The sequence below is a fragment of the Canis lupus genome, chromosome 3, assembly GCF_011100685.1.
Source record: "Canis lupus familiaris isolate Mischka breed German Shepherd chromosome 3, alternate assembly UU_Cfam_GSD_1.0, whole genome shotgun sequence".
NCBI classification, from domain to species: domain Eukaryota; kingdom Metazoa; phylum Chordata; class Mammalia; order Carnivora; family Canidae; genus Canis; species Canis lupus.
Genome location: NC_049224.1, coordinates 54,234,721 through 54,260,202, shown reverse-complemented (window position 1 = coordinate 54,260,202; position 25,482 = coordinate 54,234,721). Strand labels below are relative to the sequence as shown.

Genomic DNA, 25,482 nt, shown 5'->3' with positions numbered 1-25,482 from the left:
AGAGTATTTTTTTAAAAAGATTTTATTTTTTTTTAGAAAGAGAGAGAAGAACACAAGGTGGGGGGCAGGGCAGAGGGAGAGAGAGAATATTAAACAGATTCCCTGCTCAGCATGGAGCCAGTCACAAGCTTGATCTCACAACCCTGAGATCATGACCTGAACCGAAACCAAGAGTCAGGTGTTTAACCAACTGAGCCACGCAGGAGCCCCTGTTTGGGAAATGCTGTTCTTTGCCAGAATAATGGATTTGAGGGACTATTTCAAGTAAGAATTTGGGTCATGTTCATGGTCAGTTCTCAACTGTTAAATGTTTTATCTGTAGTTTCTTTCTGTTCTTTAAGTTCTCATGTTCTTAGCTTAAATTAAAGCTATTGTTGTAGGTATAATTGCTGAACTGTCATCAGTGATCTTTAAGGCATTAGAAAAGAAGTGTGTTTTAGTTTTGTTTTGCTTTTTAGGAATGTGGTTTTTAAAAGTGGTGGAAGGCAAATGTGCTAATTTTATAAAAAAGGAAAAGGGGATGCTGGGTGGCTCAGCAGTTGAGCATCTGCCTTTGGCTCAGAATGTGATCCTCGGGTCCTGGGATTGAGTCCTGCATTGGGCTCCTTGTGGGGAGCCTGCTTCTCCCTCTGCTTATGTCTCTGCCCCCCACTCTGTCTCTTGTGAATAAATAAATAAAATCTTAAAAAAAAAAAAAAGGAAAAGGTTATCACAAATTCTAGTCTAACAAATTAGTCTCAGGCAGAACTCCTAGCATAGTGTCAAATAGATGACTTATGAGCACTTAATGAGGAAAAAAGTGATGCTTAGGAGTCAACCAGGACTTCCCGAGACAAGCCCTATTATATTAACATCATTTCCTCTTGGACAGGGTCACCAGATTGGTGAATCAGAGAAACACAGTAATGTCTAGGTTTCAGCAAGGCATTTGCAAGTATGACTTGTGAAACTTTAGTGACAGGTGGATAAATGTGGACTAGGTTGTAAGTTAGGATTTGTAGCCAGTGGAATAAACCATATTCAAAAAGAGCTGCTTGATGAGGAATGACTGCTTAATGGGTGTGGGCTTTCTGGTGGTGAAAATTTTCTAGAATTAAATAGTCATGGTGGTTGCACAACACTGTGAATATACTTAAGAAAAACAGTTGCATACTTTAAAATGGTTAAACATGGTAAATTTATGTTATTTGAATTTTATCTCCATGAAGAAAGCTACTGCTAGGTTTTAAATTCAAATAAAGCTCTTTAAGGCATGTTACAGGTAAAACATTTTCATTGGGACTTTCAATGATGTGTATTGATTACATTTGAGATTGACTTATTGCTAGAGGGATGGTTAATATGCACGAAAGTTTTGCTTCCAAAATATCTTGAATCTAATGATGAGATTTAATAGTGATGAAATGGGACATCCTCCGCTGGGGTTCAAAAATGGAGTGTCTAGGTACAGGATAAAATAGTAGCATTTATAGGATACCGTTAGTTAGGAAATAGAACAAATTGAACCAAATCTCTGTTATCAACTCATTAATAGAAATGTGATATATGCAAAAGGAAGAGATGGTTCCATTGTCCTCTGTATTGATCATAGGCTACCTGAGGTTGGTATTCAGGTCTGGAGGCCATAGCTTAGGGAGACCTTGATGATAGACTAGAGCAGAGATGATGGATATGTGGTGGGATTTTTTTACACCCACAGTAGGCATTGCTGATTGATCAGAATCCTTTTCAATATAGAACCTGAGGAACCACTCCCAATCAGTGGGTGTTGTTCCACTGGTTGAGACGTGATTATTACTCAAGGACTAGTGCATGTTGAATGAGCCTGACCAGGATGATAAAAGATCTGTAAATTATGATGCATGAGGAATCATTGAAAGGGCTGAGATTATTTAATATGGACACAAGATTTAAGTGGACTCTAGAAATGTAGAATCTCAGAGGTACAGTCTGTCATCCAGTATAGGAATTCATTCAACTGTTAATATTTGCCTACATTATTTAGGCTTTATTTATTTGAAGGAGAGAGCACAAAGGGGAGGAGCAGAGGGAGAGTGTTAAGCAGGCTGCACTGAGTGCAGAGCCCAAAGTGGGGCTTGATCTCATGACCCCGAGATCACGAACTGAGCTGAAACCAAGAGTCAGATGCTTAACTGACTGTGCCACCCAGGTGCCCCAACATTTTACCAACATTATTTTTAAAGATTCCTGAAAAATGGAAGAGGGGTTTAGTTTATCACGTGTGGTACCAGAGGAATAGAACCAGACAGTGGAAATCTGCTTAATATGAGGAACTTTATAACAATAAGAAATTTCAAAACAAAAAAAAAAATCTCAAAAAATCTGCTTTAGAAAAATCCATGTTGCAGAAGATTTTCAAGCAGAAGACTGTAACAGTTGATGGAAGATTATGTGCTAAACACTAAGTACTTTCTTCAGTTACTTAAAACTTTAATTTCCTGTGTTATTAAAAGGTATTTTTATTTTAAATAACTTGATAACATTCTTTTTTTTAAAAAATATTTATTGATTTGAGAGACTGTGAGAGGGGAGTGCACATGAGAAGGGGAAGGAGTAGAGGGAAGGAGAGAAGCAGACTTCCTGCTGAGCAGGGAGCCTGAAGCAGGGCTCTATCCCAGGACCTTGGGATTCTGACCTGAGCCAGAGGTAGCCACTCAACTGACAAGCCTCCAGGCACTCCTAAATGGCTTGATAACATTCTATTGTTCATAGAATGTTTAGCTGGGCTAAAACAGTTGGGAATAGCACTTCCTGTAAAATAAAACACATAGAAAGCATTTCTGAGCTCCCCCTTGTTCAGGACCCTCTAATAGAACTGCAAAAGTTGGCAAAAGTTTAACGTTCTGTACTTTTTTTATTTATGTATGATAGTCACAGAGAGAGAGAGAGAGAGAGGCAGAGACACAGGCAGAGGGAGAAGCAGGCTCCATGCGCCGGGAGCCCGATGTGGGATTCGACGTGGGATTCTGTGGGATTCGATGTGGGATTCGATGCTGGGTCTCCAGGATCGCGCCCTGGGCCAAAGGCAGGCGCTAAACCGCTGCGCCACCCAGGGATCCCTAACGTTCTGTCCTTAAGGAGTTTACAGGTTAATTGGACAGATAAGGCATCACCATTTCAAAAGTCACTCAATATCAAAGTCTGAAAGGTCTAACTAATGTCACAAGAAATGATGCAGTTAAATGCGTGAGAGTTTAGATGAGGGAAAGATTATTTTATGGCAGAGTTTTGGCAAGATAAGCTGAAATTAGATGGGAAGAAGGCAAAGCATAAATACATATATTTTTGTGTTCCTTTAAGTTGAGACTATCTTTTTCTGCTACTTGGCATCTAGGAGCACCCCTTCCACAGTGCTTTTCAATAAAGTAGATGCTCAGGAATATTCAGTTGAATTGGTGCAAAGCTGTGTGGAGTGTGGGAGTTGGATGGTTAAGAGAATTTCAGTGTTGTGGGGATAAGAGCTTTGGATAATTGTAATTATTATTATTTGGTTATGATTGAGACCCTAGTACTATGGTCCTGCCTGAAGCAAGGAGAAAAGAATAGTTTGTCTCATTCAGCAGTTATTTACTGAGCGATGTGCTTCAAAGATGAATCAGAAAAGGATCCCACCCTTCATACTTAACTAATTATACTAAGAGGTAAAGAGATACATTAAGAAGTACAGTTTTATTTTTTTAAAAGATTTTATTTATTCATGAGAGACACCGAGAGGGGCAGAGACAGGCAGAGGGAGAAGCAGGCTCCCTGTGGAGGGCACCTGAAGAGGGACTTGATCCTGGACCTCAGGATCACGACCTGAGCCAAAGGCAGACACTCAACCACCCAGGTGCCCCAAGGAGTACAGTTTAGAGGAAGTTTGGAGGAAGGAGAGATTTATTTCCAAAAGTGTAGATCATGGAAGAGTGCATGGAGGAGATGACTTTTGGCAGTAACATTGGAATTGTCAGAGGGGTGAGGCAGATCAAAAATTTTACCAAATCTTTATCTTAGTGGTCATCTCCATCCCTAGCTTCCCGTATTATGGCTTGATGACCTTTACTCTCTCTACAAACTCAATTTCTTTGGTCCTAACAAATTTATCTCATTTAGCATGCCAGCGGGACCTTCCCTGTAGCAATGGGAGAAGTATCTTTCTTCCTAAGACTCCACCTTCTATCTGTGGTCTGGATCCTATCCCTAGGGTCCTTATTTCAGTATTGTTTTCTTAACTGTAACTTACATTTTTTTTTTTTTTTTAGCCAATTCTTTTCTCTGAAGCACATAAACATCTTCACCCCTTCAAGATCTACTCCCTTAATACTAGGCCCTATTCTGATTATTGTCCCTTCTTCTTTTCCTTCAGGAAAAATTTGTCTTTACTCCCCGTGTCCACTTCTTTATCATAACTCCTATGGGTGCGATTTGTGTGCCTTTTCTTTCCCCCACTGAAATTTCTCTTGCTCGAACCAGCAAATTGTTATGTCCGTTGGAAAATTTTCAATACTTAATTCATTTCTTTCTTCCTTTCCTTTTCCTTCCTTCCTCCTTCCTTCCTTCCAACACACACACACACACACACACACACACACACACACACACACACACACACGTGGAGTGGGGAGGGGCAGAGGAAGAGGGAGAGAGAAAAGATTTTAAGGAGGCTCCACACCCAGCACGAAGGCCAACATGACAGTTTCCATCTCCTGACCCTGAGAGCATGACCTGAGCCGAAATCAAGTTGGATGCTTCACCAACTGAGCCACCCAGGTGCCCCCATATATATCTTTCTTAATTTCTGTGGCATGTGACACTCTTGTCTGCTCACTTCATGAAATTTTCTTCCTTTCAACTGGGTAGCTTTTTATACTTTTTGAATTTTGACCTGTGTGTGTGTGTGTGTGTGTGTGTGTGTGTGTGTGTGTATCCTAAGAAAGTAAATTCAGGTGACACCTCCTTCAGAGAGCATCCAGCCTTACCCCAGGTCTGAGTTAGATGCTCCTCCCTTGTGTTTCTATCCCTCCCCGCCAGTATCTTTTTTAAATAGCCCCCTCCCCTCCCCTCCCCTCCCCTCCCCTCCCCTTCCCTCCCCTTCCCTTCTTCTTAGGGCACACACAGTGGAGTGGGGAGGGGCAGAAGAGGGAGAAGATTTTAAGGAGGCTCCACATTGTTTCTTTCCTCAGGGGCTGTTCACTGCTAGCAGTAACTGGGTGACAGCTGCTGAGACTTAGTATCACCGAAGTTTAACTCCGTTTGAAGATTTTTTTTTTTTTTCATTTAAGGTTAAAAGGTCTTTTACGCTTTGTGATAGATGGTAAATTAGAGACAGGGCTTGATAGATCAAATGTAATGTTTCCCTAGGCTCTGCAGCTGAAGACTTGGTCTGGGAATGAGCAGTTAATCCTATTAGTCCAGGGACTTAAAAAAAAAACTTCATTGGAGTAATAATTTACATGCCATAAAACTCTCCTATTTTTTAATGTACAACTTAATGATTTTTAGTAAATTTACCAAATAGTGCAATTGTCACCATAGTGTAGTTTCCATTACCCCAGTTTCTCTGGGAAACTAGCCCTAACTCCCTTCCCTCTTCAGGTGCTGAGGAGTTCTTTATTGAATATTCTACATTCATGTTTCTCAAGACTGGTTCCTACCACATCGTATTGAAATTACTAGGCTGTTTCCAGGGCCTGGATGGTGCTTAGATGTGTTAGTGTCTTCGTAGAATCCTAATTGCCAGGAAAGACTGCCCAATTTGGGAGGTGTTGAGCAGCCAGTAATCCTGGCATGCAGGGGCATTTGCTGTACAAGCTGGGTGTGGTAACTGGAGGAGCGGCTCCTGGAGGAACCGAATCTCAATGGTTTTGAGTAGTCAGTTCCGGCATTGGTATGTTCCGCTCTGTATTGCACAGAGCTGGGAAACCACTGAGGTCACGTGCTCAGCAGAACTAGTTCAACCCGTTTCCTCCTTACAGACCCCTAATTCACATTCCCACCCTGATTCTTTTCTCCTCGGCATGCTTGAGGTCTGGGCTTGTCTCAGGGCTTACACACTAAGAGTTCTCGCAATAGTGGTTTCTTTGTCTTGCAGAGTGGGAGAACGGGGAGGGCCAAGCCTCTGGTCCCTTTGACACATGCTATCCGTGGAACGAGGAGGCAGGCATTAGACAGGTTGCTGGGTGTTACACTCCAGAAGGAGGTTTACTTGTGGGATCTAGCTCTTCATACACATACTCCTGTCTCTGTCACACAGCTCCCCCACCAAGAGAGAGTGGAATGGTGTGTTTTTGCACACAGTATTCAGTTAGTCTTCACAATTGCCTTGTGAGGTGTTTTCATAGACAGGAAGCTGAAGTCCCAGAGAGGTTAGGTCACTTGTCATCCCTTCTTCCTTCCCTCCCTCATTTCTTGAGGAAGAAATGGGTCTGTTCCTCTCCAATAGCTAGCTGCCCTCTGTGCTCTTCAGAACCTCCGCTTCTTCCTTGATTCTTTACTTCTTGTATCTTCAGACCCCTCTGTGCTCCGTCCTTTCTTGCAGATGGCAAGGATGTGCCTCTTCCTGTGTTATAGAGGAACACTCTGCCACCTCAGACCAACTGTTTCTCCATTCCTCCAATTTCTCTTCCCTCCTTAAACTTCCTGAAAAGGGAGTCGTTCTTGGCTGTTTCTAGTTCCTGACTTCGACTTAACTTGTCTAGCTGTAATCTCACTCCCCCTGATCACCATTCCACTAAGGTTCTCTTTGTAATATACTCACCTCTTAAGTGTTGGTGTTTTCTGAAGCACAGTCTTGACCTTTTTTCTTTTTTAGTTATTTTTTTTAAGTCATCTCTGTACCCAACGTGGCGCTCGAACTCCCAACCTTATGATCAAGAGTCATACGCTCCTCCGACTGAACCAGCCAGGTGTCCTTTGGCCCTATTTTATTTTATTCTATGGCCTGTTTCTCTGGTGAACTCATCCCCGTGGAGCCACTCTTCACACCAGTGTCTCTAGCTGGGCCCCTCTCCTGAGTTTTCCAGACTTGCATTTCCACTGCCTGCAGGATGTCACCACGTGATGTCCCATTCACATTTCCAGCTGAACACGTTTCCGACATGAATTTGTCATTCTGGCCTGCTTCTGCTAGTGTCCCCCTGCCTTGCTGGCTGGCATCCTCTTTCATTTAGTCATCCTTGCCACAAGTCACCACATCATCTTTTAAAATAAAACAACCTTTTGCCTTTTATAGAAATTTCTGAAAGTTTGCTAACGATGGTACATGTTGCCAGATTTTCTTCTGGAACAGTGTCAGAATGTGGGGTTTTCCCATGTATTGGATAATAATAAGTTGCTATTGTTCCTTTTTTATCTTTGCCAATCTGATAGCCAAATAATGGTATTTAAAAAAAATATTTTATTTATTTATTCATGAGAGACACAGAGAGAGAGAGAGAGGCAGAGACACAGGCAGAGGGAGAAGCAGGCTCCATACTGGGAGCTCGATGGGGAACTGATTCTGGGTCTCCAGGGTCACGCCCTGGTCCGAAGGCGGTGCCAAACCTCTGAGCCACCCAGGCTGCCCAAATAATGGTATTATTGTCACTTTATTTATTTATTTATTTATTTATTTATTTTTAAATTTTTATTTATTTATGATAGTCTCACACAGAGAGAGAGACGCAGAGACACAGGCAGAGGAAGAAGCAGGCTCCATGCACCGGGAGCCCGACGTGGGATTCGATCCCGGGTCTCCAGGATGGCGCCCTGGGCCAAAGGCAGGCGCCAAACCGCTGCGCCACCCAGGGATCCCTTATTGTCACTTTAATTTGCATATCTTTGATTAGTGAGATTAAGAATTTTTCCTATAATTATGGCCATTTACTTTTGTGAGTTGCCTGTTTATCTTTCTAGTCCATTTTTCTAGGGAAATACTTGTCATTTTATTTATTTCAAGCATTTAAAAAATATATATACAGGGATGTCTGGGTGGCTTAGCAGTTGACCATCTGCCTTTGGTTCAGGGTGTGATCCCGGGGTCCTGGGATTGAGTCCCACTTTGGGCTTCCTGCATGGAGCTTGCTTCTCTCTCTATGTCTCTGCCTCTCTCTCTGTGCTTCTCATGAGTAAATAAATAAAATCTTAAAAAAAAAAGTATATATACATATAAAGATTATAGGGGATTATTAATTCCTTGTTATGTTTTGCAAATTTTCTCTCAAGTTTATCTTTTCTTTAAAAAATATTTTAATTACCTAATAGAAGTTTAGCTGCTTTTTATGTAGCCAATTTATGTCCTATTTATTTATTTATTTATTTATTTATTTATTTGTGGAGCCCAACACAGCTTAGACCCACGGTCCTTGCACTCAAGACCTGAGCAGAATTCCAGAGTTGGACGTTTAACTGACTGAGCCACCAGGTGCCCCTCCCTCTTCCTTTATAATATCTAATATCTGCTGCCATAATTTTATTTGAAAAGGCTTTTTCTCATTTCAGGATTATACAACCATTCACCTATATTTTTTCCCTCCTTTTTATTTATTTATTTATTTTCTAGATTTTATTTATTTATTTATGAGAGACACAGAGAGGTATAGACACAGAGGGATAAGCAGGCTCCTCGCAGGGAGCCCAATGTGGGACTTGAACCCTGGACTTGGGATCATGCCCTGAGCTGAAGGGACACACTCAGCTGCTGAGCCACCCAGGTGTCCCTTTTTCTCCTTTTATTTTATTCTGTAAAATCTCCAATCCATTTTTAAAATTAATTTTTTATTTTTTAAAAAAGATTTTATTCATTTATTCATGAGAAAGGCAGAGATATAGGCAGAGGGAGAAGCAGGCTCCATGCAGGGAGCCCGATGTGAGACTAGATCCTGGAACTCCGGGATCACGCCCTGAGCCAAAGGCAGGCGCTCAACCGCTAAGCCACCCAGGCATCCCAAATGTTTAGTATTTAATGTGCTTCTCTCGGTGCTTGATAAAGGGAAAGTTGTTGATGAGGTCTATACTGTAGTACGGGTGCTCTAGGAAGTGCAGCCTCAGAACTTGAGATTTTGTTAGTGAGTGTTCAGAGGTGGTAGCTGTTATTATCGGAGGAGGCAATATATTGTAACAATAGAGTGTGAGTTTTAAAATCACATCAATTTGGGTTCAAGTGTTGAGCTCGGGCACTCACCAGGTGGGTAATCTTGGATGGGTCACTTCTAGGAGCCCATGGTTTCCTTATCCGTAAAATAAAAAAAATAATAATACCACTTAATGAGATTTTTGCGAAAATCAAGTGAGAAAATGCATGCAAAGTATTTAGCTTTATTTCAGCCATGTGGTGTTAGAGATTCTTTTTTTCATGTTATTTATATCGAAAATGAATCATTTATTTTGAGACGTGGGGGAGGGGCAGAGGGAGAGGAAGAGAGAGAGAGAGAATAGAGCCTGGTGTAGAACTTGATCTCAAAATCCTAAGATCCCGACCTGAGCCAAAATCAAGAGTTGGACACTTAACTGGCTGAACCACCCAGGTGCTCTGAAAATGAACCATTTAGATACTGCTGTTTTTGTGTTTAGTAGCTGTGTTTCAGATCTGAAGTCAGCTTTAAAATTTTTTTAGATAATTTTCATGTGACTTAGATTTGCTAAAGCAGTTCTAGTGTTAACTTGAGGAGGCAAAATGTTGAAACTTTATATCCCTTATTGTGAGAAGGGGGGGACTCAGAACTCTACTCTCCATTTTCTTCAACTCTGTGAGAAATAGAAATATAAGAGTTTTGTCACTAAGTTCTATTTGTGGTCACGGCTGAGGGTCCTGATCACAGGTAGTGTGTGCTGATGTTACCACATGGTATGATATTCTCAGAACTTTTTTTTTTTTAAGATTTTATTTATTTACTCATGAGAAACAGACAGAGACAGAGAGGCAGAGACACAGGCAGAGGGAGAAGCAGGCTCCATGCAGGGAGCCTGATGTGGAACTCGATCCCAGGACTCCAGGATCAGGTCCCGGGCTGAAGGCGGCACTAAACCGCTGAGCCACCCAGGCTGCCCTCAGAACTTTTTTAAAAAGTGACTTATCTATTAAAACATTTGTACATGTAGAGTTTTTTTTTTTTAATTTATAATAAGATTTTATTCATGAGAAAGAGGCAGAGACCTAGGCAGAGGGAGAAGCAGGCTTCCTGCAGAGAGCCCAGTATGGGATTCAATCCCAGCACCTCGGGATCACGCCCTGATCTGGCGGCAGACGCTCAGCCACTGAGCCACCTAGGTGCCCCTACTTGTAGAAATATTTATACTTGTATTTGAAGAAAAAATTAAAAACCCGACTGTGTTGCCAAAAGTGATTTTCTGAAACAGATCTCATCAGGTCATTCCCCTCTTAAATCCTTCAGTGTCCCTCACAACTAGGATGGTTATTTCTTCTGCCTGGAGGCCTTCCCTGCCTTGGCCAGTTGGTAAACTCCTCTTTGTTCTTTCAAGCCCATTAATATTTGTGGATGATGTGGAGCCAGAAGAGAATTATTGTTTTGGATTGCAGAAGTAGGATTCCCAAAGATGCTGACATTAGGGACAATGGGCTGAACTGAACATGAGGAAATATCATGGAGATGAGTGCAGGTTGTGGTTCTAATATAGAATTTTAGAGATAGGATTCAGTAGCTGTGAATTTCCAAAAAATTGTTGATTGGAAAAATGTAATAAAAATAGTTGAGTCTGAGGCTTTGTGGTTATGGAGTACTCAAAATTAAGAAGGTGATAGTGCTGTTCCATTTCAGGCGAGTTGGACCTTACTTGGAACACAGTGTTCAGTTGGAGAAAGTTCACAGATGGGTGAGAGTGAAATAATGCATGGGTGAGGGGGCCTAGGTGTACTGTCCAACATCTGAGTGCTTGCTCGCTTTGTTTCAGTCACTGTTCTTAATGCTTTATTTGTATTATCTCTTGTAATCCTCACACTCCTTCCAGATGGCTGCTATTATATTATTCCCTTCTTATGAAGAGTATTTGAAAAAACAAGTAATCATTTCACTTACAGGGGTGTCAACATGTGACTCCATCATCTAAGGGGAGAGGAGGAAAAGCAAAAAATTTTTTTTTCATACTGAGCCACCACACACTATGCTAGCTCCACACTTTATATGCAATCTTTTTTTTTTTTTTTTTAAGATTTTATTTTTAAGTAATTGCTACATCCAGCATGGGACTTGAATTTAAAACCAAGATTAAGAGTCACATGCTCTACCAACTGAGCCAGCCAGGCACTCCCCCAACTCCACTGCTTTTTAAAATTTTTATTTCCTTATTTGAGAGAGAGAGTGTGGAGTAGAGGAAGAGGGACAAGCAGACTCTGTGCCAAGCGCAGAACTGACTTGGGGCTCAATCTCATGACCCTGAGATCATGACCTGAGCCAAAATCAAGAGTCAGCTGCTCCAGCTCCACTGACTGAGCCACCTGATTTTATTTAATCCCCAGCAACAGACCTACCTGGAAAGTATTGTTATTCCCTTTTAACAAATGAAGGAACTGGTTAAGTGACTGTCTTGATAAGGGACAGGTTATAAATCCAGGTGTCCCTTTTTAAAAAAATTTTTTTAAAAGATTTATTTATATATTTTAGAGAGAGAAAGAGCATGAGCCGGGGGAAGGGCCAGAGAGAAGGAGACAAGCAGACTCCACTGAGAGGGGAGCCCCATGCGGGGTTTGATCCCAGGATCCTGAGACCATGACTGAGTCAAAACCAAGAGTTGGATGCCCAACTGACTGAGCCACCCAGGTACCCCTAAATCTAGGTCTCTTAAAGTCTCTGGCCAATGCTGACCACACTAATACACACATATTTTAAAATTCAAATTCAATTAGCCCACATAGAGTACATCTTCAGTTTCAGTTGTGAAATTCAGTGATTAAATCAGTTGCATATAATACCAAGTGCTCATCTTTAATTCCATATGTTGTCTTGCTCCACGAAGGCAGCTTAGGGTACCAAAGGGGAACTGATGCTGGCTTAATATAAACTTCTACCTGCTAGAATTCAGAAATGAAATGAATTAATTTGAATGTTTGGTTCCATTTCAGCAGCAGTGGTCAGGCTCAGCCTGTGGCATGATTTGGCTGAGAGGTTTTGGAAGCATTCAGGCATGAAAGGGAGGGAGGAGTGGGACGTGGAGGGAGTGGAGGAGTTGGGGTAGAGAGCTGTAATGAGCTTTCTACCCAAGGGATTCTATGATTATCGTGAGACAGTGATAAATATAATTGGCAAAAAGTTGTGGTGGCCACTGATTTTTCTTTCATGCATAAGTTTATTTACTTTTTAGTTTAGCTTTATTGTGATATAATTAACACTTAAAATTTTAAGATATTTAAAGTAGACATTGTGGTGATTTGTTATACATTATGAAAGGTTTAGGTTTGGTTTTGTTTTTGTGAGAACATTCAAGTTCTACTCTCTTGGCAAATTTCAGTTACATAAACATTGTTACCAACTATAGTCACCATGTTTTACATTAGAGCCTCAGACTTTATCCTCTTATAGCTGAAAGTTTGTACCCTTTTCCAACTTCTCCCTATTTTCTTTACCCCATACCTCATGGCAACTACTTTACTACTATGTTTCTATGAGTTTTTTTTTTTTTTTTTTTTTTTTTTTTTTTTAGATTTCACATATAAGCAGTACCATGCAGTATTTGTCTTTGGTCTGTTGCATTAGGATAATGCCCCCAGGATTCATCTATGTTGTCACAAATGGCTGGATTTCCTTCTTTCTCATGGCTGAATAATATTCCAGTCTGTGTGTTCATGTACATGCACATGTGTGTATCACATCTTCTGTATGCATTCATCTGTTGATGGGCACTTACCCTGTTTCCATGTCTTGACTATTGTGAAAAATACTGCAGTGAACATGGGAGTGCAGATATCTCTTTGACAGCCTGTTTTCCTTTCCTTTGGCTGTATACCTAGAATTGGGATTGCTGAATCATACATATGCAGTCCTATTTTTAATTTTTTAAGGAATCTTCACATATTTCTCCTTAACAGCTGCACCAGTTTACATTCTCACCAGTAGTGCAAACGGGTTCTCTTTTCTTTACATTTTTTCCAACACTTGTTGTCTTCTGCCCTTTTTTTTTCTTTAAAGATTTTATTTATTCATTCATGAGACACACACACACACACACACACACACAGACACAGACACACACAGGCAGAAACACAGGCAGAGAGAGAAGCAGGATCCATGCAGGGAGCCTGATGTGGGACTCCGTTCCCGGGCTGGAGATCCCTATCTCCAGGATCACACCCCGGGCTGATGGCTGATGGCTGATGGCTGATGGCGGCTGCTAAACCTTTAAGCCATTGGGGCTGCCCTCTTTTGCCCCTTTTTTTTTTTTTTAAATTTTTATTTATTATTTATGATAGTCACACACACAGAGAGAGAGAGGCAGAGACACAGGCAGAGGGAGAAGCAGGCTCCATGCACCGGGAGCCCGACGTGGGATTCGATCCCGGGTCTCCAGGATCCCGGGTCTCCAGGATCGCGCCCTGGGCCAAAGGGAGGCGCCAAACCGCTGCGCCACCCAGGGATCCCTCTTTTGCCCTTTTGATGATGATTGTTCTAATAAGTGTGAGGTGATGTCTCATTGAGGTTTTGATTTGCATTTCCCTGATGATTAGCACCTTTTGTATGTCTTTGGAAAAGTGCCTCTTCAGTTCCTCTGCCCACTTGTAATTTGGATTGTTTTTTTAATGTTGAGTTGTATGAAGTCTTTATATATTTTGAATATTAACCTTTTATCAGATTCATGATTTGCAGATACTTTCTTCCATTTTGTAGGTTTCATTTTGTTGATGGTTTCCTTTGTGCAAGAGCTGTTTAGTTTGATATAGTTCCACTTCTGTTTATTTTTGCTTTTGATGCTTTTGATGTCAAAACCAAAAATATCATTGCCAATACTGATGTTAAGGAGCTTACCTCCAGTATTTCCTTCTTGGAATTTATGGTTTTTGGTCATTTGTTCAAGTCTGTAATCCATTTTGAGTTGATTTTTGTGTGTGGTGCAAGGTAGGGGTCTATGCATAAATTTATTTAAAAATGTATTTATAAAGCAAGGGGCGCCTGGCTGGCTCAGTTGGTAGAGCATGTGACTTAATCTCAGGATTATAAATTTAAGCCCCATGTTGGGTGTAGAGATTACTTAAAAAGAAAGTCTTAAAAAATAACATAAAATGTATTTATAAAGCTAAACCAAATGCTTATATTTTATAAGAAAGCTTTGTGTCTGAGTTGAAAATCATTGTGGACTTACAGTTAAACTAAAATACTTAAAACCCTATTTAGTGTACAGAACACAGAGAGATACTAGACTTTTTCCTCTATAGGATATTTTACACTTTGCCGTGTTCATTCTGCCCTAATGGGCCCAGCCCTATTAGATTTTTGGACTGAGTGGTAAGAGCAACAGTAGTCTAGTGAAGAGGATTCTTAACTAGAAATCAGGGTCCTGTTATTCTGTCTTTGCCACTAGCTAGTAGTTGACTTTGGATAGACCTTATACTTGTAAAATTGAGGGAGTTGTACAAATAGGTGTAGCCTTTGGTAAGTTTTTGGACGATAAAAAACGTTTCTTTAATGTTTATAATTTTTTATTTTGTAGTTACACTTCCTTTTTTTTTTCTTTTTAAAGATTTCATATATTTATTCATGAGAGACTCACAGAGAGAGAGAGACATAGGCAGAGGGAGAAGCAGGATCCCTGTAGGGATCCCAATGTGGGACTCGATCCTAGAACCCTGGGATCATGACCTGAGTCAAAGGCAGACAGACACTCAATCACTGGGTCACCCAGGCATCTCTGGAATTACTTCTAAGGTCCTTTCCTTAGGAATTAATTCTAAGTGCAGCAGAACATTGTGCACAAAGCTGTTCTTTGCAGTATTATTTAATGGTTGAAAATATTTGGAAGTGACATGAGTAGGTAACCAATTAAGCACTTGGTAGAGTTTTTATGTAACTTAGTCTTCAGAAATTATATAATAACATGGAATATATTCATAAAATATTGAGAACTGTCTAATAATTTTCTCTTAATGGATATGTATTATATTGAAAAAAAAAAAAAAAAAAACCAAAGGGATTTGCCATAGATGTGCTTCAAGTTCTTGGCTATCATGTTGTGATTCTGTGGTTTAGTGACAGAAGAAGAAATCTCAGATGGGCTGTAGAGGACAAAAAGAAGGGTTTGTTATATCTTCTTGGGGTTATAGTTGAATCTAGACTTCTAATATTAAACATTAGAGTAACATAGTACCCTACTTAGTGCTTTCAGTTTTCCAAAGCAATTTGGTCCTGATTTAACCTATTTTATTTCATTTCTCTAAACTTATAAATGAGCCGGGTGATACTCCGTTGAGACGAAGGTCACCATCCCATGTGTGGTAACTTGGAAGGCAGCCTTGGGTTTGCGGCAGCTAAGAGACACCTCTGTATTTGGCCTATTTATTCTAGCTCTCCCTTAGCCCTTTTCACCAGATCACAATTGGCTCTTCTGGCCGAACATTTCTGTGATGTGCAAGGTATTTTAAATCTAGCTTGTTAATGGGGATTGTTTTCCAGCAGTTTGTGTAGGGAAGGCGAGGATAGAGGCTTGTGGGAGATGTTGATGCTGGCATTCCTTTTACTTTGATTTTGATGTAGTAATCTCAGAGGTGAACCGAAATATCTTTGGTAACTAGCTCTGTTTTCAAGGCAAAAGCATGTACTGTGCTGTTTATTCATTGTCTTCCCTATGTGTTTACCTTGTTTTCAAGAGAAAGTAATTTTTTTCCTCATACCATTATATGGTAAAGGGCTGTTTTTGGCTTACACTACAGTTGTTCTAGGTTTGTTTCTGTTAATGAGAGCACAAGTTAGACTGTCCCCTGAGAGCCAGAGTTGCCAGGAGCTGATGGCCATATTCCTTTTAGCAATAAAAAATTGAAGGGCTCTATTGTATATCCTTCAAGCAATTTTATGAACACGAATTACATAAATGGGGCAGCCCCGGTGGTGCAGCGGTTTAGCGCCGCCTGCAGCCCAGGGCATGATCCTGGAGACCCTGGATTAGTCCCACGTCAGGCTCTCTGTATGATGCCTGCTTCTCCCTCTGCCTGTGTCTCTGCCTCTCTCTCTCTCTCTCTGTCTCTATGAATAAATAAATAAAATCTTTAAAAAAAAAGAATTACATAAATGCATAAATGGGATCAGAAATACATGTACATATTATCTGGCTTGTTTTCCTATTAATGTTAGTGTTTTCATGTAAATTTTCATGGATATATATGTTGTGTCTATAAAATATGGCATAATTAAATGTTTCTTCCAGTTTTATTTGCCTTTTAATTCAAGCTTCTGTATATCAATGAACATTATAAATGTTTCCTTTTTATGTTGTCCTACTTGGTGGTAAATCCAGTTTTTACTTCATTCAGCTGTATCTTTCAGTTTTTTTTCATTTGTCTTTTCACAGATTTAACACTAGTAAAATAGACCAGGCAATATCTAGTGTTTGGGGAGTTTTTTAACAGTATGGTAAAGAATGTATGAAATTTGAGTAGAATAATACACACACACGTAGGCACGCATGCACTCGTGTGTGTGTGTGTGTGTGTGTATTTATTTATTCTTCTATAAATAAAAGTAAGGGGGGGTGCCTGGTTGGCTCAGTCAGGGAAGCATGTGACTCTGGATCTCAGGGTCATGAGTTCAAGCCCCACATTGGGCATGGAGCCTACTTAAAAAAGAAAAAAAATGAGAAAAGGAACAAAATCACAAAAACAAAAACAAAAAAAATAAATAATAAACTACCAAAACAATGTCTTAAGAAATGTGAGGAAAACTCAAAAACTTTACTAAGATACAAAACTTGATTTGAATCAGAAATCTTGGATTTGGGACTAAGAAGAAAATCAAATAAATGAAAGTAAGCTCCATGCATATTCTGAGCCAGCCAGGCATCCCAAGTAGAATAATTTTAAATTAGGGATTTTTAATATGGAACCAGTGAAATCTCTGAAATTACATATTTTTTAAAAGATTTTATTTATTTTTTATTTAAGAGAGAGAATCCCAAGTAGACTCTTCATGGAGCTGGACATGGGGCTTGATCTCACAGCCCTGATATTCATGACTTGAGCTAAAACCAAGAGTCGGATGCTTAACTGATTGAGCCACCCGGGTGCCCCTGAAATTATATATTAAATTTCAGTATATGTACATTTTTCTGGGGAAGGATTTCCTTAGATACTCAAAGGATGCTGTGACTTAAAAAATAGTTTAAAAAACCATCGCCATGGGGCGCCTAGGTGGCTCAGAAGTTGAGTGTCTGCCTTTGGCCCAGGTCGTGATCCCGGGGCCTGGGATTGAGCCCTGCATTGGCGGAGAGTCTGCTTCTCCCTCTTCCTATATCTCTGCCTCTCTCTCTGTGTCTCATGAATAAATAGATAAAATTAAAAAAAAAATACATCGTCTTGGGGTAGGTAGGTTTGGGTGGCTCAGTTGGTTAAGGGTCATGCTCAGGTCACGATCTCAGGAGGTTCCCTGCTCAGTTGGGATTTTTCTTTTCCTTCACTCTCCCCGCCCCCCCCCCCTTCCTGCTCTCTGGCTCTCTCTAGTAAATAAATAAAATCTTAAAAAAACCCCAAAAAACCCAAAAAACGAACTCATCACCTTAAATGATTTTTAGTTACCTCCATTTCTGTTGGTAGAAAATATGTGCAGATTGTGTTGTTTTATCTTGGGCCTTCTGAAATCTCTTGAGAGGTGTTCTAGGGAGAAAATAGTTTTCTTTTCCTTTCCCCTTTACAACCTCTTTCTCCACCTCTGAAAAAAAATGCATTCATTTTTACTGATTCCATTGGCATTTTCTTCCCTATTTTAACTGAGATAATTGACTATTCATGCAATCCCCAAACAACCTTAAAATCTGAACCTAGAAATTCACTGTGGATTCTGAAACTGGAGGAGAACATCAATATATTTAAATTTTTGAAAAGCTGAAATTGTGGCTTCAGCCACAAATGACTATTCTTAGGGCTTCTGCAGGAATAACTTAGGGTTAGGGTCTGAGGTTTCTGGGCTGTTGGGGCCGGGGGAACCAGCCAGCTCTGCTGGCTCAGGGGCAGAAAGCAGGGTAGAGAAGGAGGCCTTGATGTTCCGGAGTTTTTCTGAGTTCCTTGCCTCTGAGATCGGACTGGGTCAGGACAAGGATATGTGTGAAATTGCACCTTAAAAGAGCACTGCAGGCAACCTGGGTGGCTCAGCGGTTTAGCGCCCACCTTTGGCCCAGGGTGTGATCCTGGAGTGCCGGGATCGAGTCCCGCGTCGGGCTCCCGATGGAGCCTACTTCTCCCTCTGCCTGTGTCTCTGCCTTTCTCTCTCTCTCTGTGTGTCTCTCATGAATAAATGGATAAAATCTTAAAAAAAAAAAAAAAAAAAAAAGAGCACTGCTTATGTGGAACTTAAGCTCCTCCATAGAGAATGGAAATAAAGCTCAGAATCTCTTAAGGAGGGGATCAGACCTTCCCTCTCTTCTCAAGTCCTCTCCCTTTCTTGCAGGTGGATGGAAGCATGTCTTGGGGAAGACCTGCCTCCTACCACAGAACTGGAAGAGGGGCTTAGGAATGGGGTCTACCTTGCCAAACTAGGAAACTTCTTCTCTCCCAAAGTGGTGTCCCTGAAGAAAATTTACGATCGAGAGCAGACCAGATACAAGGTGAGTCCTTCCTTGCTTGGTGCTTAAATTTCCATACACTTAGAAGAGAAGATTAGTGGACTTTACCCTGTATAAGAGTTATTGAGAAATATGTGTGAATGTATTTGTTCTAGCAAAATAAAGTACCTGGCAGAGTGGAGAAGAGAGTGCAAAGTCAGGCATGGCATTAAAAGGTGGCAGTCTGTATTGTTGATACAATTCCTGTAATGGTGTAGGTCTAGAAATATTCATGGTCCTTGATGAATTTTTAAAAATTTCTTAGAAGATGGAGGAAGTAAAAAAAAAAAAAAAAAAAAAAGATGGAGGAAGTAACTAGGGGGAATTACAATTTCAATTTTAACCAAGCAATGAGATTTGTTGGCAAATTGAAAGCAATAGCAACACACCTTTAGGAAAAAAGGCCCCTCTGTGATACTAGAATTCAAGGTAAATTGAGAAAGCAATCCAATTTCAGGAAATCAAGGTAAGTGAGAGGCTTTGATTCTCGTGGCCCAGAGCCATGAAAAACAGAAATCAAGTTGGGATGTTGACAAGGACCAAACTCTGTTGTGGAGGAGCTTTCCTAGGAGGAGCTATTTAGAAAAGGAAGAATGTAAAAGATAGTGAGAGATTACAAAACCAAGAGCAGCTGTAATCGAGGTAACTGTAGGAGTTGGACCAGAACTTGAAATGAGCTAAGGATGAAGATAGAATCAAAAGAAGTTATGTTTTATGTCTATATTCAAAGGACAAGGAGAAGATAAAGGTCCTAAAACCAAAATTAACATCCCAAAGAGAAACTTTCCTTTTCTGAAGGCAATTCTGGAGCTCTTCTGTTGAGCCCTATACAGTGTGGGGCAGAGCAGCAAGACATTCGTTCATTTAAAAAGATTTACTTATTTTTAGAGAGAGAGGGAGAGAGAATGCAGGCTAGCATGAACAGGAGGGAGCCACAGAGGGCGAGAGAATCTCAAGCAGACTCCCCACTGAGTGTGGAGCCCAGTGCAGGGCTTGATCCCATGACTCCGGGATCATGACCTGAACCAAAACCTAGAGTTGGATGCTTAGCTGACTGAGCCACCCAGGCACCTCAAACAACAAGACATTTAAAACAAGAGTGGAGACTGCATGGCAATAGAAACAATGGCCCTGCCCCTCTTCCCCTCCAGAGAGTAAATCTTTCTGTAAGATAACAAATCTAGAGGTTTAGAGGGGGGATATTTGTGTGAGTGGTACTAAGAAAACCCTGATTAACACACTTAATAATATCTGTTAGTTTGTGAATATTTTCTACCTGCCAGATACCACACTGGGTGCTTTTGTATGTTTTCCCACTTCATCTTTACAATAAACATATAAAGTAGGTGTTAAAGATGAGGAAATTCAAAAAGGTGAAGTGACCTGCCCACTGTCACCAGTAGATGGTCAAGCCAGGGATTGAATCCAGCATAATTGAATTCCAAAGACTGTTCTGTAGAGCTCATTATACAGGAAGATTCTCCAGATGGTTCTCAAGTGAGAGGAGCTGAGATGTGGATTTGGCTTTTTAGGATTGGAATGTGAACATGATGCTATAGATCTTCAATTTAGGGGGACCTTGCAAAGTCTCATAAGGAAACTTTTGTTGCAAAAAGAGTATTTAGTATTTGCTTCAATGTTGCCAACAGTGCCTAATTGTCTCTTATTTGTTCTAGGCAACCGGCCTGCACTTTAGACATACTGATAACGTGATTCAGTGGTTGAATGCCATGGATGAGATTGGATTGCCTAAGGTAACTTACATGATATTCAGAGTTCTGGCTTAGATCAGGCTGTTTTGGCACATAGTTATTCTGCCTGTAAAATTATTCTCAATTGAGGGCGGCCCGGGTGGCTCAGCGGTTTATTTTTTTATTTTTTTATTTTTTAATTGTATTTATTTATGATAGTCATAGAGAGAGAGAGAGAGAGAGAGGCAGAGACACAGGCAGAGGGAGAAGCAGGCTCCATGCACCGGGAGCCTGACGTGGGATTCGATCCCGGGTCTCCAGGATCGCACCCTGGGCCAAAGGCAGGCGCCAAACCGCTGCGCCACCCAGGGATCCCGGCTCAGCGGTTTAGCGTCGCCTTCCGCCCAGGGTGTGATCCTGGAGACCCGGGATCGAGTCCCACATCAGATTCCCTGCATGGAGCCTGCTTCTCCCTCTGCCTGTGTCTCTGCCCCCCCCCCCCCCCCTTCTCTGTGTGTCTCTCATGAATAAATGAATAAAATCTTTTAAAAAAATTATTCTCAATTGAATCTTTGGTGGTTTTCTTTCTTTTTTTTTTTTTAAGTCCTAAAAGATCTATTTCTTCTGTTTGTTTTAGGAATAGTTTTGTTCTTTCTTTTATATTCTTCATCCCTGCTTCATCTCATCCTAGAGAAATTCCCTATGATGTCATTTACTACATCAAGTTGTAGACTTATATTGAAATTCACATGCCATGAAATCCACCTTTTTACTTTAAAAAAAATTTTTTTTTGAAATCCACCTTTTAAAAGTATACAATTTAGTGTTCTTATTTAGTCACAAAGTTGCAACATTAATATTTGATGTTAGGAAATACAAGGAAATACTTTATTTTTAAAATATTTTATTTATTCATGATAGACATAGAGAGAGAGAGAGAGAGAGAGGCAGAGAGAGAGGCAGAGACACAGGCAGAGGGAGGCAGGCGCTGAACCGCTGAGCCACCCAGGGATCCCAGGAAATATTTTAGAAACATCATTTTTCAGCTGCAGAATTCTCCTCTATCTGTAAGAGAGCTTGATGTGCTATTATTTTATGTTTCAAATTGTAGAGGCAATATAATGACATTTACTTTTTATATCTTGTTTTGGTGATGGCTGTAGTATTTGTGTTTTAAAACATCTTGAGGTACAGTTGGCATGGAGAAATGCACATATTTCATGTGTATAGTTGGATGGGTTTAGAGTGAGTGTGCATCCTTGAATGTTCCGCTTAGGAGTTTATTTTATTTAGCACTGCTCTTACTGAAATTGCCACCTCTAGCCTCCACACCCCTCCATCCTATCTTGAATCCAGAAGGCCATACTGTGTTGTCAACTCTTAGAGGCATGGACACCTTTTTTGTTTTCCATATCCTTTGACCTAAGGATTCTACTTCTAGGAATTTATCTCTGCCCCAAATCAGATAAGCCCGAAAAGATGGACATATAAGGGTTTTTCAGCATGGCTTAGGATAGGAAAAATTGATAACAATCACATGTTCCTTCACTAGGAGCATTAATTGTGCTGCAGCCAGTCAAACAATAGTACAGCCATTAGAAAGGATGATTTTATTTTTTTATTTATTATTTTTTTATTAATGATTTTTTAAAAATTTATTTATGATAGTCACAGAGAGGGAGAGAGAGAGAGAGAGAGAGAGAGAGAGAGAGAGAGGTAGAGACATAGGCAGAGGGAGAAGCAGGCTCCATGCACCGGGAGCCCGATGTGGGATTTGATCCCGGGTCTCCAGGATCGCGCCCTGGGCCAAAGGCAGGCGCCAAACTGCTGCGCCACCCAGGGATCCCTAGAAAGGATGATTTTAATCTGTATTGACAAAGGAAATTGTCTGTGAGGTATGAAGTGGAGAATAAAACTCCAAATAGGCTAAAGTTATAAAAGAGTTTGTGTTCTGGCTAAGGTGAGATTGCTATTTTTATGTGTAAAAGTGAATACTTTTGGGAAAGGTTGGTAAGGAGATAATAGTTTTTATTTTGGTGTGATCGGATTAAGGGGTGGATTTTATTTTCTTTATAATTTCCTGTAGAGTCTAAATTTTTGTAACCAAAGAAATATTGAAAAAGAGTGAGATAAGGAGGATCACAAAGTGGCTGGAACCACTGGGAGATGAACATTTGGTATTTAGCATAGCACCAAGCTCAATTCTTCATATGTGTTTTGAATTGAGTTAAATCCAGAGTCAAGTCTTTGCAGAAGACTAGCCTTTGTCCTCTTTTTTTTTTTTTCCAGAACAAAGTTCTGAAGCTCTCTTCCTTGCACTGGTAGGTTTGAGAATTAGGCCCACCAATGTCAGGAAATGCAGTATGTCAAGTTCTTTTTTTTTTTTTTTTTTTTTAAGATTTTATTTATTTTTTCATGAGAGACACACACACAGAGAGAGAAGCAGAGACACAACAGGCAGAGGGAGAAGCAGGCTCCATGTAGGGAGCTCAATTTAAGCCTCGATCCCGGGACTCCAGGATCACGCCCTGGGTGGAAGGCAGGTGCTAAACTGCTGAGCCACTCAGGGATCTCTAGTATGTCAAGTTCTTAAACATACTTTGCCTTTCTGTGCACCTATATCTTCTTGTACCTGTTACTTTTTATTATTTTTATTTATTCATGAGAGACACACAGAGAGAGGCAGAGACATAGGCAGAGGGAGAAGCAGGATCCATGCAGGGAGCCCAATGTGGGACTCAATCCCAGGACCCCAGGATCATGACCTGAGCCTAAGGCAGATGCTCAACCACTGAGCCACCCAGGCGTCCCGTCTTCTACCTGTTTCTTCTGAAATATGCCTGATGGGCAGTGGTGATTTAACCTCTTCTGAATAATACTAAGAGCTTCATTAATATATGCTTTTACTAGTAGTACTGTTACTACAAAATGCTTTTTTAATGATTTAATTTTACTACTTTTTTGGTTTACTAATGGTAATATATTGTCCTGGATCAACAAATGTAGAATTCCCCAAAGACTTTCAGGGACAACAGGGTTATCATGGTTATCAGCCTTGAAATGTCCACTCTACATGACTTAGATCTAGAAGACTTGAATAATGTGGACTAATGATACTTAGCTGAAAAACTGTTGCCCATAATATACTGTATGATATATAATTGACAATACATATGTAGTGTTTACAGGAATGCCTTCCCTAATCTCTTAATATGGTACATATAGGCTAATTGTAGGAACTTAATGTTATAAGTTTTTGATTCTTATCCTTTTAGTCTTTTTATTATAATTGGTCCTGTTGGCTACCTACCTCTCTAGGAAATATTTTGTGATTTTTGACTTGATTTTTTTTTTTTTAAAGATTTTATTTCTAAGTAATCTCTACACCCAATGTGGGGCTTGAACTCATAACCACGAAATCAAGATTCACCTGCTCTCTTGACTCAGTCAGCCAGGCACCCTTTGACTTTGATTTTTTTCATTGTGTGTGTGTGTGTGTGTGTGTGTTTTATAATTTATAATTTATTCATGAGAGACAGAGAGAATGAGGCAGAGACACAGGCAGAGGGAGAAACAGGCTCCATGCAGGGAGCTCGACATGGGACTCGATCCCGAGACCCTAGGACTACGCCTTGGGCCGAAGGCAGGCGCCAAACCGCTGAGCCACCCAGGGATCCCCAATTTTTTCGTTGTTTTAAATCTGTCCTCCGTCTTCCTCATGTGTTCTACCTCCCATATCCTAGTGGTGGGGGTTCTTTAAGATGCAGTCCTTATTTTAGCTACATTCTTGTTCTTATGGTTTCAGTTATTTTGAAGACTTTCTTAGAAGATAAACACATTGTATTCAAATGGCTGCTGGACAGTTCTCCTTGAATAGCTTTCTATTAGCTAGAATTCCTATCTGAAAGTAAACCTTCCTTTTCCCCCAACTGAACCTCCCCTCCTCTATACTAAATGGTAGGCTGTCCTCATTTCCCCAGTCATCCCGTCTCAAAATCTTGAGGTTACCTTGAACTCCTAAATGCACTTATCCCCCAAGCCTTCCTCATGTATTTGAAATGTTTCTTTTGTCTGTTGAAAGAGATTATCAGCCTGCCTCCTTAGCTTCAATTTCTCCACTATTCATTATATCCTGTGTCCTGTCTCCAGTCAGATCTTCCCGAGGCGCTGTTTTTTATCCTTGGCTTCAGAGCTGGGACTTCTCTGTGGCCTGCATATCAAGTTCAAACTTGTCTGACTTTCAAGGTCCTCATAATCTAATTGCATCCTACCCTACCCAGCTGTATTTTTGTTATTTTCTAAAATGTATTCTGTACTGTTTTTGGGAAGGGTGGCCCAACACAACTGTTATCTTCACCCTTCAGGAAATGACATATCTGTCTTGGAAAGTGAGCATGCAGAGTTTGAAAAATTATCAAAAAGATGATTATAGTACATCTCATCTCTTGACAGGGGCAATTCTTTCTAGTTGAGAGCTGTAGGTATTGTGTGAAAAGCATGAAAACAAACAAACATGATGTGTCAAGGACTCTAATAGGTACAACGTGCTGTGGTACTCTTCCTCCTGCCTTGGTTAAGGCCTTTCCCTGCTCATCCAGATTCTTCTGACGGCCTCAAAATTCAGTCTTTCCCTTCTCCAGATCACTGCTACCTCCCCCTAAATTATAGAATGAATTGTATGGTGCCACATCACCATGAAGATAGATCTTGAAATTCAAGATTATATCCAATCTAAACCTACTATGTTGCTATTCAGCCTCATTCACTAATTCATTAAATGTAGAGCCCCTTCCATGACCTTGGCTCTGGGCTTGGCATTGAAGATGTGGCAGTGAATTGCATAGACCTGGTCCCTGCCTTCATGTAGTGTGTAGTCAAACAGATAATAACACAAGTAATTGATTATTTGTGGCAAGTGGTACCCAGAATAACTACTGATCTTCCATATTCCCATACATATTATATATTCTAGCTACTTCATCTGTGTATCTTTTCTCTTCTTCCAAGCATGTAACACATTTTAAAAAAAGATTTTAAGTAATCTCTATACCTATTGTGGGGCTTG

The 25,482-nt window shown here is 40.5% G+C and overlaps 1 protein-coding gene across 1 annotated transcript in view; it reads left to right on the top strand.

Moving 5' to 3' along the window:
- Positions 1–25,482, top strand: part of IQGAP1 (IQ motif containing GTPase activating protein 1) — a 107,851-nt gene that overhangs the window by 18,155 nt on the left and 64,214 nt on the right. Inside the window, exons 3-4 of the mRNA XM_038532895.1 lie at positions 18,573–18,729; positions 20,403–20,480. Of these exons, the coding sequence (XP_038388823.1) occupies positions 18,573–18,729; positions 20,403–20,480 (235 nt within the window). The remainder of the gene's footprint in view (positions 1–18,572; positions 18,730–20,402; positions 20,481–25,482) is intronic.